The following is a 12,090-nucleotide window of genomic DNA, read 5'->3' on the forward strand; positions in this document are numbered from 1 at the left end:
TTACACCTCGTTACTATTCATTTGGGTCTTGGCTCAATATTTATATTTTTCCCCCCAGAGTTTAAAAGATTTCATTCCGTCGTCTTGTGCAATGTTTTATTCCGTGAAGTTATACAAAAGACAACACGCAAACGTCACACAAGGACAGAGGGTTGAAAGTGTATTTACACATGTAGGCAATATTTTCACAGACAACACGGCACGGATCATTCACAAAAATTGGAAACGTTACATTCACTAAATGCGTGTGTCTTATTTCAGGAATTTTCCCCGCCCGTGTGTGATTGGCACTTGAGCACAACATACAAACTCACAGCTGACGAGCATGCAAGCATAGAATTGATCAATTCCAACAACCAAACAGCTCATTGTTTTGATTAAAAAGAAATAAATGAATGCGGTGGTCGGACATCTTGGAATAGCGGGATGTACCATTGCGTGGTAAAAGAGGGAATGTGCAAGCTTTATTGATTTGATTCTATATTTTTTAAATGAAGATGATTTTTCCATTGTTTTAATCGATCACACAAACAAACACACAACATGCAGTCAACACAAGACGACAAACAACCGACAAACCTCAATTGCACTTGTGGACAAACATTTCACGTTTCATGACACAAAAATGGACATTTCATTAGGTTCACCAGTCCAACGTGAATAATCTCATTTTGATTGTATTATAACTGTAATATTTTGTCATTTATAAACAAAGTTGGAAGCCATTTTACCGGTGTACCTAATGAAGTGTCTCAATTGGTTGACCCCAAAATGGAGCTTTAATTGCTTCTGGTGTTGTTTTTAAACATACTTAAATGAAATGCAGCCCTTTTATAGGAAAAAAAAAAATGCAAATCAACCGTGTCATGACGATTAGCGATCGTATTAAATATTTTACGATAAATGGCAGTGGCTTTGTCTTCCTTAAGACAAGTTAGGCAGTGAGTTTGAGCAGTTGTGATCAGGTCTTACTGATCCATAGCGATTACGATACTTTCCAAGTATCACAAAGATTTATGGTCAGGAATATTAATCGGCACTGATGACTGCATTGGAATAGTCTTGTATTAAAAGATAATTGGACCCACGTAATCAATGACATCAGCACCATAATAATAGGTGTCAGCATTTTTTTTTTTAAACGGTCGTGCAAACAACACAGTACGTTGCGTTTAACATCTAGGGACTCTTTTGGTTTCGACGTTGGTGGACATTCTGCAGTTTGAGAGCTTGGTGTCATGAATTGGCGGAGATTTTTTTTTCAGGGCTCAGTCTAAAGGGTCCTCACAGAGTTGGCAGCTTAGCATGTCACTGTGGTAGCGTTCCACCTGAATGGTGACGCCGTGGAAGCCGAACTTGGTACGGAGAAGCTCCGAGGCCTCCTGCAGGACCGACTGTGAGTCGGCGTCTTCGTCTGGATCGCCGCGGCACAACAGACATAGTCGGTATGTTAACGCTCGTCTCTCATTTTGCACTTTGACGCCGATTGTTGCTATTTACCGACAGCCAGGTGTACGGAGGCCAGCGTCTGTCCCAGCGTGAGCGCCCAGAGGTGCAGCGAGTGGACCGAGCGGACCGACTCCACCGACAGCAGAACTTCCTTCACTGACTTAAACTCGATGCCTTTGGGAGAACCTGCAAAAAAAGGTAAATTTGCTTTTTGGCTTTGTGGGCTCATGTACAATTGACTTAAGCAAAAGTGTGTAAGAGACAAGCTGTCTACCTTCCATGAGTACCCTGAAGACATCTTTGAGGATGGTGACAGTAGTGCACAGAACAAAAATGGAGAAGAGGAAAGTGCAGATGGGATCGACCACTTTGTACTCAGGCTGCCAGTGACAGACAAAAAAATTCTTGTCAGCTAGTTATTATTTATTTTAGTTTGAATAAAGACTGAAGGTGCCACGATTAATTTATCTGTGGTGATCCATTCATGGCCGACCGATTACAGAAAAAAAAAAAAAAATGGTCTGACCCGAAAGTAGATGATGATGGCGGCCACCATGACGCCGACGCTTTGCAGAAGGTCTCCGACCACGTGGATGAACGCCGCCCGGACACTGGTGCTGCCGTGGGCGCCGCCCAAGAGGGAATGGCTGTGAGGGGCCTGGGGGCTTTGGGCCTCGTCGATGTGCTGGTAGCCGCGGCCGTGGGCGTGGAAGGTGGTGGAGTGATGTAGGATGTACGCCATGCTGACGAAGGTTCCCAAAACACAAAAGATCTCACCGGCTGGACGATAGCATGCCGAAGCAACAGGTGGCGCTATAACTGTTTAGAGTGGTGACTATGATTTATCCTGTACATTAGTTGTATGCAATTAATTTTCCCAAGTGACTCGGAAACCCACAAGATGTTCACTATGACTGCAAAGGCGGATGTGAGCAGCATCACGTGACCCTCGATCTCATAGTCGTTGCGGATAATCCTCTCGATGGCCAAGTAGACCAGCACGCCCGTCACTATCCAGATGGAAATGACGGATAAAAGTGCACTCAGGATCTCTAGGCATGACGGAGACAGAAAGAAAAACATTTTTGTTTGTCCTCATCAGGGTTAATGTGAGCTGGAGTCGGTGGTGATCTCACCTGAGCGGTGCCATCCGAAGGTCATGTTCTTGGTGGCGGGTCTGGAGGAAATCCACAAGGAGAAGATGCTAACCAGCATGCTGCCCAGGTCAGTCAAGAGGTGGGCCGCGTCAGTCATGATGGCCAAGCTGTGAGCAAGGTAGCCTCCTGAAAACACACACACATTTCTTTGGATCTCGCGATGAAGAAGTCGCAATTTATTAATGTGCGGTATTTACCAATGATTTCGCCAATCATAAAGACGAGGCATACTGCAGATGCGATGTATAGTTTCTTTTTAGCCAACATGGTGTCTTCTCCGCCGGGGGCCACTGCAACCGGACGGTGGTGGCAGTGGCCACCGGCTAGCCGCTTGGGATCCACGTTGCCCGCCACGCCGCCATTCTTGAGAGGGAAGTCAGGGAAGCGCTCGCTGGGGTCTGGGAAGGAACTGCACAAAGATTGATTGCTTTATTTAGTAGGTTGTACTTTAATTACATTCACCATTACTAATACATTCATATTATGTTTTATTCATTTCAGTGTAACTTTATGTTGGTTTTGGACTGTCTGAACAAAATCATTTTCTGCAAGTTGTCTTCTTTGAATTGCCAATCAAGCTAGCACAAAGTGTTAAGTATACAACAAACACACACACACATTGCTGTGTGTGTATTAGGGGGTGGGAAGTTGATGGGCTAGAGGTTCCATGATGATGGATGATATGTTTAATGAGGCGGAATAAATCTCATTTGGACTCACTTGAGAGAACCACAAACACACACACACATTTAATGTCACACAGGAGCGCCACGATTTTACACACACGTACACACAATTGGTGTTTTATTTTTGTCCAATAAGCAAAATTCCTGCGATATACTTCTTCTTAATGTCACTGCGTATTCCATAGACGGTTCCTAATAAACTGGTGCCTTGACATTTCATTCATAAGAGGCTTCAAACTGTTTAATGCCACCCCAAGCTGAAATTTACGATCAAACCAAAATAAAACAGAAAATAACACATAAAACAACCAATGTTGCTTAATGCTAGCTTTTAGCATCAAGAGATGCATTTTAGAACACAAACGGTAGAGCAACACATGAAAATAGATATTGTAACAATACTCAAGCACATATTTCTTTATCCTCTATCAAAACATACTTTTATTACAGCAGCTTTCTGAGTCATTTACAATTATACTGCCTCCTTGTGGCCAAGAAGGGCACACCAGAAGGAGCAGAATCATTCGCTTCGAGTTCATCAAATAAAGATGCACAAACTATTCAGTTGTGCCATTAGTCTATTTTGTATGTTTCTCTATATCATAGAGGTCTATTTTTCCTAAGCATAAACAACTTTTTAGGCGGATAGGAATGAATTAATGGAATTTCATACCTCCCCTCTCTCTCACACTCGCAGGAAATTTAATTCAGAATATTTTGTAATATATTGTTCTAGACTTCAAACAAGACGTTTGCCAATTTTCCCCAAGCAGTAAAATGTATTAATCATAATGTGATATGCAAAAGGTGAACATATTTGTCTTCATATTTTGCTGCAGGGGATTCATTATTGGAGCCGCAACGTTGCAGGTTTCTGGAAGTGCGCTAGTTATGTAATTCCCTTTTTGAACGACTCATAATAATCATCCAAATGTAAAAAGTGCAAAGGAGATTTAATTCGAAAATAAAAGGAACACAGCATTTCTGCTCAGGAGAGTAAAAAGTGCAGCAGTCAGTCAAGGCAGTACGCGCGCGCCGTGCGCGTTGCAAATGGTGCATGAAATGTGGTGCCAGATGCACCTCGCGTGCGTGTACGCGCGCGCATGCACATGTCTCACAGTCAAGTCATTTTTTAAATAAAATAAGTGAAAATGAAGCGATGCATAATAGCTGTTTTATTTATTTTTTAAATGTTTTGCAAATGTACCATCGGCACGTTATGATTAATAAACGGGATGTTTCCCTTTTAATGTACAATTACTGCAGAATCAAAAGGCCACAAACGTGCGATGGTGAAGGCCCATTTGATCTGTTAAAAGGAAAAAAAAAAACGTGTATTTTCTTGCGTTGAAAATGATTAGGCCTATTTCTGTTGTGCCTTTTTCTAAATCATGCTCAAAAATATTCGATAGAATGACTACAACTGAAATTCTCACGATTAATCATTGCAGCAAATCACTATTTTACAATCTAATGAATACAATTAAGAACAAGTTTTATTTTATTTAGTGCTCCATTTCAATCAGAAGTGAGAATTAATATTTCCATAAAAACTCAATGATTTCATGTGGTCACACGGTAAATTATAACATTTTAGTCTTATAATTTCCCTCTATTTATGCTTTTTTTTTTGGCTTACAGACTTTCTCAGTCAGGTGTGCCCAATGGATGATGTACCATTTGTCACGCAGCGTGCGAGCCACGCGTGCAAATGAACGCGCAACCGGGCGTAAAAAAGCGCGTGCGTGCGTGTGTATAGTCTGTCTCCCACCTGTGCACGCGCTCGCAATACGTCTTGTGGTTTTTGTCGTGGATCAGCTGAGACTTCTCCGAACTTGACGCCTTTACATCCATGAGGCTGCGGGGTTATTCTGGCGAAAGGGAGATGTTCCGTAAGTGCTGCCCGGGACGGTAAATCCAGTCGGTCCAGTAGGCCGATATTCGGTAGCGCTCAACGACAAAGTCAGTGACGCTGCAAGCAGGGGCAAGTCCTCGTGGAGCTACAGGAAGCGTGCAGCAAAAAAAGCTTCATTGCTGAGTTTTGGTTGGAGGAGGAGGCGCACGCGGAAAGTGAGAGTTTTTTTTTTTTTAAAGTTTATTATTTTAATAAATTGGGCTGCAGTTGACCCAGAAGCCCATAAGAAAGCACAGTGCTCACTGCGGGCATCTGGACGCGACTAAGTCAAGCCTCAGTGCTGCGCAGCATGTCCAATAGCGCGCGAGGAGACATTCTATTGGCAATACAGGCCACATTTTATATATTTATATACATATATATATTTAATTTATTTATTCATATATGTATACAAAATTAATCCAACACGATTTATATGCCAATGTCACCTCTATAAAACAATTAACTAATATTTCTTCTATCCACAACTGAAAAATTAGGGTAAATAAAACAGAGTCAGCAATAGAATCCATAGTTGTTGCTGCGTACACGTGGCGTTTCTTATGGTTGCAATAAATGTAAACATGTTTTTTTATTGCTTTGTGTACTGTGTACACCTCGTTGGCAGTTTCCTGTAATTAAGTCAAGTGAGGTTATTATGCGAGTTAAAGCACGATTGATGGTAAAAGTAGATTTGCATATATATCGGCTAGCAGATTCAATGTACTGTTTTTTTAAATTCACTTTATATTTTATTTTTTTACTGTAAAATCTTAATCTTAAAATCTGTCTTTATTTTATGTGTTACAATTCATTTTAATAGCTATGTAAAGCACGTTGTGTGCTGAATACATTAAATTTGCTTGTGGATAATTTCATAATTGTGTAAATAAAACCGACACTAAATTGGTGCAATTGAACGTAGCATAAATTACATCGGAGGCGTTTGCGGATGGTCTGTTCAGGGCCACTGGGGTAAATTGTACACTTTATATCTTCAGCACAACCACCTGTTGAAACTCACATTTTTATGTTAAGTATACGTATAAGTCATATATCTCGTGTTAATAAATAAAAATACAAATATACACACATATTTTCCGTATGTAATTAAAAGTCCACGAGAAGAGTTCGCTCAATCTTCTCCGAGGTCATATTAATCCCCACTACACTTGAAGTACACTACGTCTTTACGCGCTTGTACGTCATGACGTCATCTGTGTTTGTGTTCCGCGCCGTTCCGTGCAGAAATGAACATGAACTCCACGTTGGGCGATCCAGAACCGGACAAGCTGTTTCCTCCCTCCGATGGCGTGAAAGCCTCTGACAGAAGCATGTCCAGCTCCGACAGGTAGTGTGGGAAACGTGACTAGTGCTAGTACCGGGTTGTGACGCCGAAATAGAGCGCAAACGGCTAGCCAGGCGTGGGGAGTTAGCAGGCTAACGTGGCTGGCTAGCCCTTGTATCTTCTGCCGCGTGATGACACCCTTACTCATGCGACTTGCGGCCCCACCTGTCAACTGCCTCCTGGGCAACGTTGCGTATTCCTGGGGAGGGTCGGCTCATCCTACCACCCTCGCCCTCAAACGCACCGACAGCAGAAATACTGTGGAGATTTTTTGATTTTGGAAGGACAGAGATCCTCGAGTAAACGGAGTTCCTGTCTTGTCTCCACAGGAACAGCAGCAGCAGGTCCCACAAAGTTTTCAATTATGATCATCAAAAGTATTTTTTTGAATGCAATTTTAAATAAAGACTTTGTGGAACCTAAAGTTGCACAATTGATAAAAAAAAAAATGCCTGCAAAGGAGCAGTGTGGGGTTTCTCTGAACACATTTGGCAGATCTGATGGCAAAAAGTTTCAGTGCAGCCTCATCGCTTCTGCACACACGTGCATTTTCAATTGAAAAGTACCGTTTTTGTCTTTGCATTGTGTCGAAACATCAGTGGGAGTGGTGAAGATTCCCTGGACGGCTGCGTCCCTCGCTGCTGTCCCCTGACACCGTCATTGTCGCCCCAAAAACGCACCACCAACCAGTCCCAAACGGAGCCCCCGTTGCTGAGGACCAGCAAGAGGACCATCTACACGGCCGGCAGGCCCCCCTGGTACAACCTCACCGGCACCACGTTCAAGGAGGCCTTCGTTATTGGTGAGAAAATGGCGATTGTTAGATAGAAATATGTGAAAGGGTTTGAATGTCTAAAATAATGTTCTCCAGTGCCGTCTTGTGGTTTCCCGCCCTCAAGCTGTGTGCATACGTTAAAGCGCATTACACACGTTCACGGTTGATTTTTCAGCTGCTGGGGTTGTTTTACGGTGTTCATCAGCGAGTAAAACCAACCGCAGTGGTTCCTCCCTCAGGTCTATGTGGAGGAAGTGCGTCTGGGAAAACAACAGTAGCCAACAAAATCATCGAGGCGCTCGACGTACCCTGGGTGGTTTTGCTTTCCATGGACTCCTTCTACAAGGTACTCAATGGAGTAGTGACAAAAGTCTACACACCCCTATTCCAATGCTACGTTGTGACGAAGAATTCAATGAAGTCAGCGCACAAGTAGACCCCAAATAAATCGCTTGTGTTGTTCGACAAGGTACTGAACAAAGAAGAGCAGGAGCTAGCGGCTAAGAACGAGTACAATTTCGACCACCCCGACGCCTTCGACTTTGAGCTGCTGGTCAGCGTCCTGCGAAAGCTTAAGAAAGGAAAAAGCATCAAAGTCCCCGTGTATGACTTCACGTCTCACTGCAGACGCAAAGAATGGGTGAGTGTCCCACCGACGGCGGTTTTCCCCATCGAGGCGCTAACCGTGTGCTGATGATCAGAACGTTAGCGCAAAGCCCCTCTGTCACTCGCACACACACACGCACGCACTCGGGAATCAATCCGGCTGCGACGACTGTTCTCCATTACTTGCCGATGTAATTTCATGGCTGAAAGGCACAAAGCCTCATGGGAAATGGCCTGTCCACACACACACAAATCCTTTTACGGGCGTTTTGCAGCGGCTGCTGGTAATTAAAAGCTTGAAACAACCCCCATCTCTCCCCTCAAGGATGCCACTCGTCGTTTTTTTTTTTTTTTTTCCTTCTCCCCTCCTTCATTTAAACTCCATGAGGAGCTTCAGTGGTTCAGGTTGTCGCACTTGAACGTGTTGAGTACGCACTAAATCTGGTGTGAGGAGAGGGCACACACACACGCGCGCACACACAAAATGAAGCGGTCGATTAACACTCTTGGGTTTCTTTACAATTCGCATAAAGCGCCGGCTGCTTCGTCGTCGGTCAGCTTTATCGACTCCCGCGCGACACCGATGGAGACGCTGGCTCTTGGCGGCCATATACCTTGGTCACCATTTTCTCTTCGGAGCTACAGTGTGTTCTTTGTGCAGCAAAACACTTGATTTCGTGTTATTCATGCAGTTATTTTTCGTCCTAAAGGAAGCATGAAATAATTTGAAAGACAATTTATCTGCTTGAGTTACACTTGCTAGCTTACTAAAAACTGATTTGCAGTCTTAAGTGTCCAATATGATGCTTCACAATTTTTATTTATTTTTTCAGAAAACTGTGTACGGGGCCAATGTCGTCATCTTTGAGGGCATCCTGGCTTTCGCCAACAAGGAACTGCTTAAGGTTGTTCTTTTTTTGGGGGGTGTTGTCGCAAAAAACACTGTGTCCAGCCACACCGCGTTGGGGGAGTGTGTGTGTGCTTTGCCGGCCTTATCGCCACGGTCCAGCGCACAGTCTCCCTTGGGATGCTCCTCCATGGCAGTTAATAACGACCCGTGTCTGGGCGGTGACAAATGGCGTTCAGTGGACATGGGTGCTTACTAGTCACAATGATGGCAGTGCAATGATATGCTAATAAGGCGCACTGCTGGGAGATAGCGTACATTGGACCACTTCATTAGGTACACTTGCATGCTCCCATGAGATTTGATGGACCTGGACTAGTCACCGCTTATAGACACCACAAGCAGAAATATGATATGAATTTTGTGGCCCAGCTGCTGGACATGAAGGTCTTTGTGGACACCGACTCGGACATCCGGCTCACTCGCCGGTTGAAGCGGGACGTGTCGCAGCGCGGCCGCGACATCGGCGGCATCATCAAGCAGTACAACAAGTTCGTCAAGCCGGCCTTCGAGCAGTACATCGAGCCCACCGTGCAGCTCGCCGATATCGTGGTGCCCCGAGGTCGGCTCACCGTCGCTTGAGCTTTGCGAGCCGCGTTGAAAATGGACACCGAGATGAGACGCTCTTTGTTTCCGTCCACAGGTGGCGACAACTTTGTGGCGCTGGATTTGATCATGCAACATGTACACAGTCAGCTGGAGAAGGTAATGTCAACTTATGTAAACAACTTGAATTTTTCATCTGTCAATAATTCATTAAGAATTCATGAGCTATTATTGCTACATCACTCCAGCAAATATTACAGGCCACGTGATGATGTAAATGCTCGGTGGCCTGATTAAATAGCGAGACGCAACACACCCCAAGCCCCTCACGGATGAATCGTCCGCACGCGCACACACACACACACACACACATCTCAGGCGGCTTATTGCCGGTGACTTAACCTTCCTGCTTTGTGTGTGTGTGTGTCCTTGTATGTGCACGTCGCCCCCACCCTGCCTGACCCTGCGACCACTCCAGCGTGAAATCACCGTGAGGTACAAATCTTTTTCCTACTACTTTCCACGCAAGTTAAAAGCTTTCAATTGAAACTCATTGAACTCCCTTTCAGATTTCAAACAGACTTTTAAAGCGAAACTCGGCTCCATCACAGCTGCTATTTGACTGACTTTCTCCTTCCTCTTCTCCTGTCCTCTGCATCACTTTCCTGTTACATCATCCTTCTTTGAGCGAAGGTGCGCTGGCAGATGTCAAACTGCCTTTAAATAACATAGAATATGAGACATTTTTGTCACATTTTCAGAGCTTCCTGGTGTCTATGGCGTGCTTTTGGCAACAACAAAAAAATTACAATAAAACGGACTGTCTGAAAGGATTGCATTATAAGAGCCACAGTGACACCTACTGGTAAGAAAAGAATAAAGCAGTATAGTAATACTACCAGATTTAAATTCCCATTTAAAAAGATGGGAAAAAAGTATAAAATACATTTTAAATAACTTATAAAAAAAAAACTGTTGACTGAATACAAATATAACATGACCAAGCAGTAGGTTGGCTTTTTTTTTTTTTTAGAAAAAAAGGATGCTAATGTCAGTCCAATGCTAATGACAAACTAAACACGTGTTTTTCAGGTCTGCTCTGGCGTCGGCCCACCAGGGTCAGCCTCTGCCCGACACTTTGAGCGTCCTGAAGAGCTCGCCGCAGGTGCGCGGCATGCACACCATCATCAGGTAGCTAGCACAAAGAGTCATCTCTGTTTTTCTTTTTTACTACCACCTCCTGTGATCTCTTCATTAGAAACAGAGAGACCAACCGTGACGAGTTTGTCTTCTACTCCAAAAGATTAATGCGACTCCTGATCGAGCACGCCCTCTCTTTCCTGCCCCTCAAGGTCTGTTTTTGTTTTCCAAAGTGACTGCATTGGGCCGTTTAGCAGAAGTGATAACGACGACTTGTTTGTTTTTTGTTTTTTTCTCCAGCCCACGTCTGTGGAGACGCCTCAGGGAAGCGTCTACCACGGCAGGAGACTTAGCGGTAAAAGAGTAAGTCTTCCAATTTGCCACCACCACCATCCACGAGATTTGCTATGTCATCAAATCAGACTTATGGTTGAGTTGTGTTGTTGTTTAGATAACAGGCGTGTCCATCCTAAGAGCGGGCGAAACCATGGAGCAGGCGCTCATGGCTGTCTGCAAAGACATCCGACTGGGCAAAATCCTCATTCAGACCAACCACGACACAGGCGAACCTGAGGTAAACCACCGTGATGTTCTCCGTTGTGACATTATTAATTAATGATTAAAAACATACAATCCAGCTCCACTACCTACGGCTGCCTAAAGACATCAGTGAGGACTTTGTCATCCTGATGGACAGCACCGTGTCCACTGGCGCTGCTGCCCTCATGGCCATCAGAGTTCTGCTGGTGAGTTTGCTGATTGTCATCCAAACTCCTGGCCAGCAGGGGGAAGCACCTGCTACTCTGATAAGAAACCTAAAGGGGGAATTTGGTCAGGCGTGAGAAAGAGGATGGGAGGGGGGAAAAAAGTCAAATATTTTGCGTATGTATGGTGAAAGGACCACGACGTGGCGGAGGACAAGATCTTCTTGCTTTCGCTACTCATGGCGGAGATGGGCGTCCACTCGGTGGCTTACGCCTTCCCCAAAGTGCGCATCATCACCACCGCTGTGGACAAAGAGGTCAACGAAAAGTTCCACATCATCCCCGGCATCGGTGAGAGATAAAAAATATATATATATTAAGAGTTGTTTGCATGACATAATTTTCCTCTTTAAAAGTGTCACGGTTCTCTTTCAAAGGTAATTTTGGCGATCGCTACTTTGGCACTGATGCCCCTTCAGACTGGTGCGAAAGTGACGACGGGATGGACTTGTGACGGACCCGAAAACAAATCACAGAGCTTCCCAGGTTTTCAATACTTGAAGAGCTTCCTCAAAGAATTATGAATTATTTGTACTTGAATTACAAAACAATTTGTTTGTACTTTTAACATTCCGTCTGCATTTTATGGTGCCTTTCATTATAGTTGTATAATATTTGTAACCTTTACTACATTCTTTGAGCCAAGCTAAGTAGTTACAAAAGGATTGTTAGTTCTGCTGTTGCAATTTTTATTATTTCATCCCCATCGACATTATTGAGCCAAACTAGCAAAAAGACTTATCAAATGTTCTATTCTCCACTATTTGGAATTCCAACATGTTGCGACCACATTTGCTGCCACTTTGAATATTTTAATT

General features: G+C 44.0%; 2 protein-coding genes and 1 long non-coding RNA gene across 4 annotated transcripts; 2 read left to right on the forward strand and 1 right to left on the reverse strand.

Moving 5' to 3' along the window:
• Nucleotides 1-134: 134 nt before the first annotated feature.
• On the reverse strand, nt 135-5,467 carry slc30a2 (solute carrier family 30 member 2). The gene is made up of 8 exons (XM_037244456.1): nt 5,064-5,467; nt 2,804-3,015; nt 2,586-2,732; nt 2,348-2,501; nt 1,976-2,192; nt 1,724-1,829; nt 1,501-1,635; nt 135-1,414 (listed from the first exon to the last, which is right to left on the reverse strand). Exons 1-8 carry the CDS (start codon nt 5,144-5,146, stop codon nt 1,269-1,271), a joined length of 1,200 nt encoding a protein of 399 aa, XP_037100351.1. The 5' UTR covers nt 5,147-5,467; the 3' UTR covers nt 135-1,268.
• LOC119117861 lies at nt 1,533-2,685 on the forward strand. The gene is made up of 3 exons (XR_005096614.1): nt 1,533-1,647; nt 2,024-2,256; nt 2,552-2,685. It is a non-coding gene; the product is annotated as an uncharacterized LOC119117861 (long non-coding RNA).
• Nucleotides 5,304-11,733, forward strand: si:ch211-243j20.2 (uridine-cytidine kinase-like 1). 2 transcript variants are annotated; one of them, XM_037244454.1, is made up of 16 exons: nt 5,304-5,362; nt 6,435-6,537; nt 7,134-7,336; nt 7,549-7,655; nt 7,779-7,949; nt 8,749-8,820; nt 9,195-9,384; nt 9,466-9,527; nt 9,847-9,863; nt 10,461-10,559; nt 10,627-10,720; nt 10,809-10,871; nt 10,960-11,082; nt 11,147-11,254; nt 11,407-11,563; nt 11,650-11,733. In XM_037244454.1, the coding sequence occupies exons 2-16, from the start codon at nt 6,437-6,439 to the stop codon at nt 11,724-11,726; spliced, it is 1,644 nt and encodes a 547-aa protein (XP_037100349.1). In that variant the 5' UTR covers nt 5,304-5,362; nt 6,435-6,436; the 3' UTR covers nt 11,727-11,733. The 2 variants fall into 2 exon arrangements, with proteins under 2 accessions (XP_037100349.1, XP_037100350.1); XM_037244455.1 differs by lacking the exon at nt 5,304-5,362 and having other exon boundaries at nt 6,405-6,537; nt 7,140-7,336.
• Nucleotides 11,734-12,090: the final 357 nt, after the last annotated feature.

The sequence above is a fragment of the Syngnathus acus genome, chromosome 24 (genome assembly GCF_901709675.1).
Source record: "Syngnathus acus chromosome 24, fSynAcu1.2, whole genome shotgun sequence".
Taxonomy (NCBI): domain Eukaryota; kingdom Metazoa; phylum Chordata; class Actinopteri; order Syngnathiformes; family Syngnathidae; genus Syngnathus; species Syngnathus acus.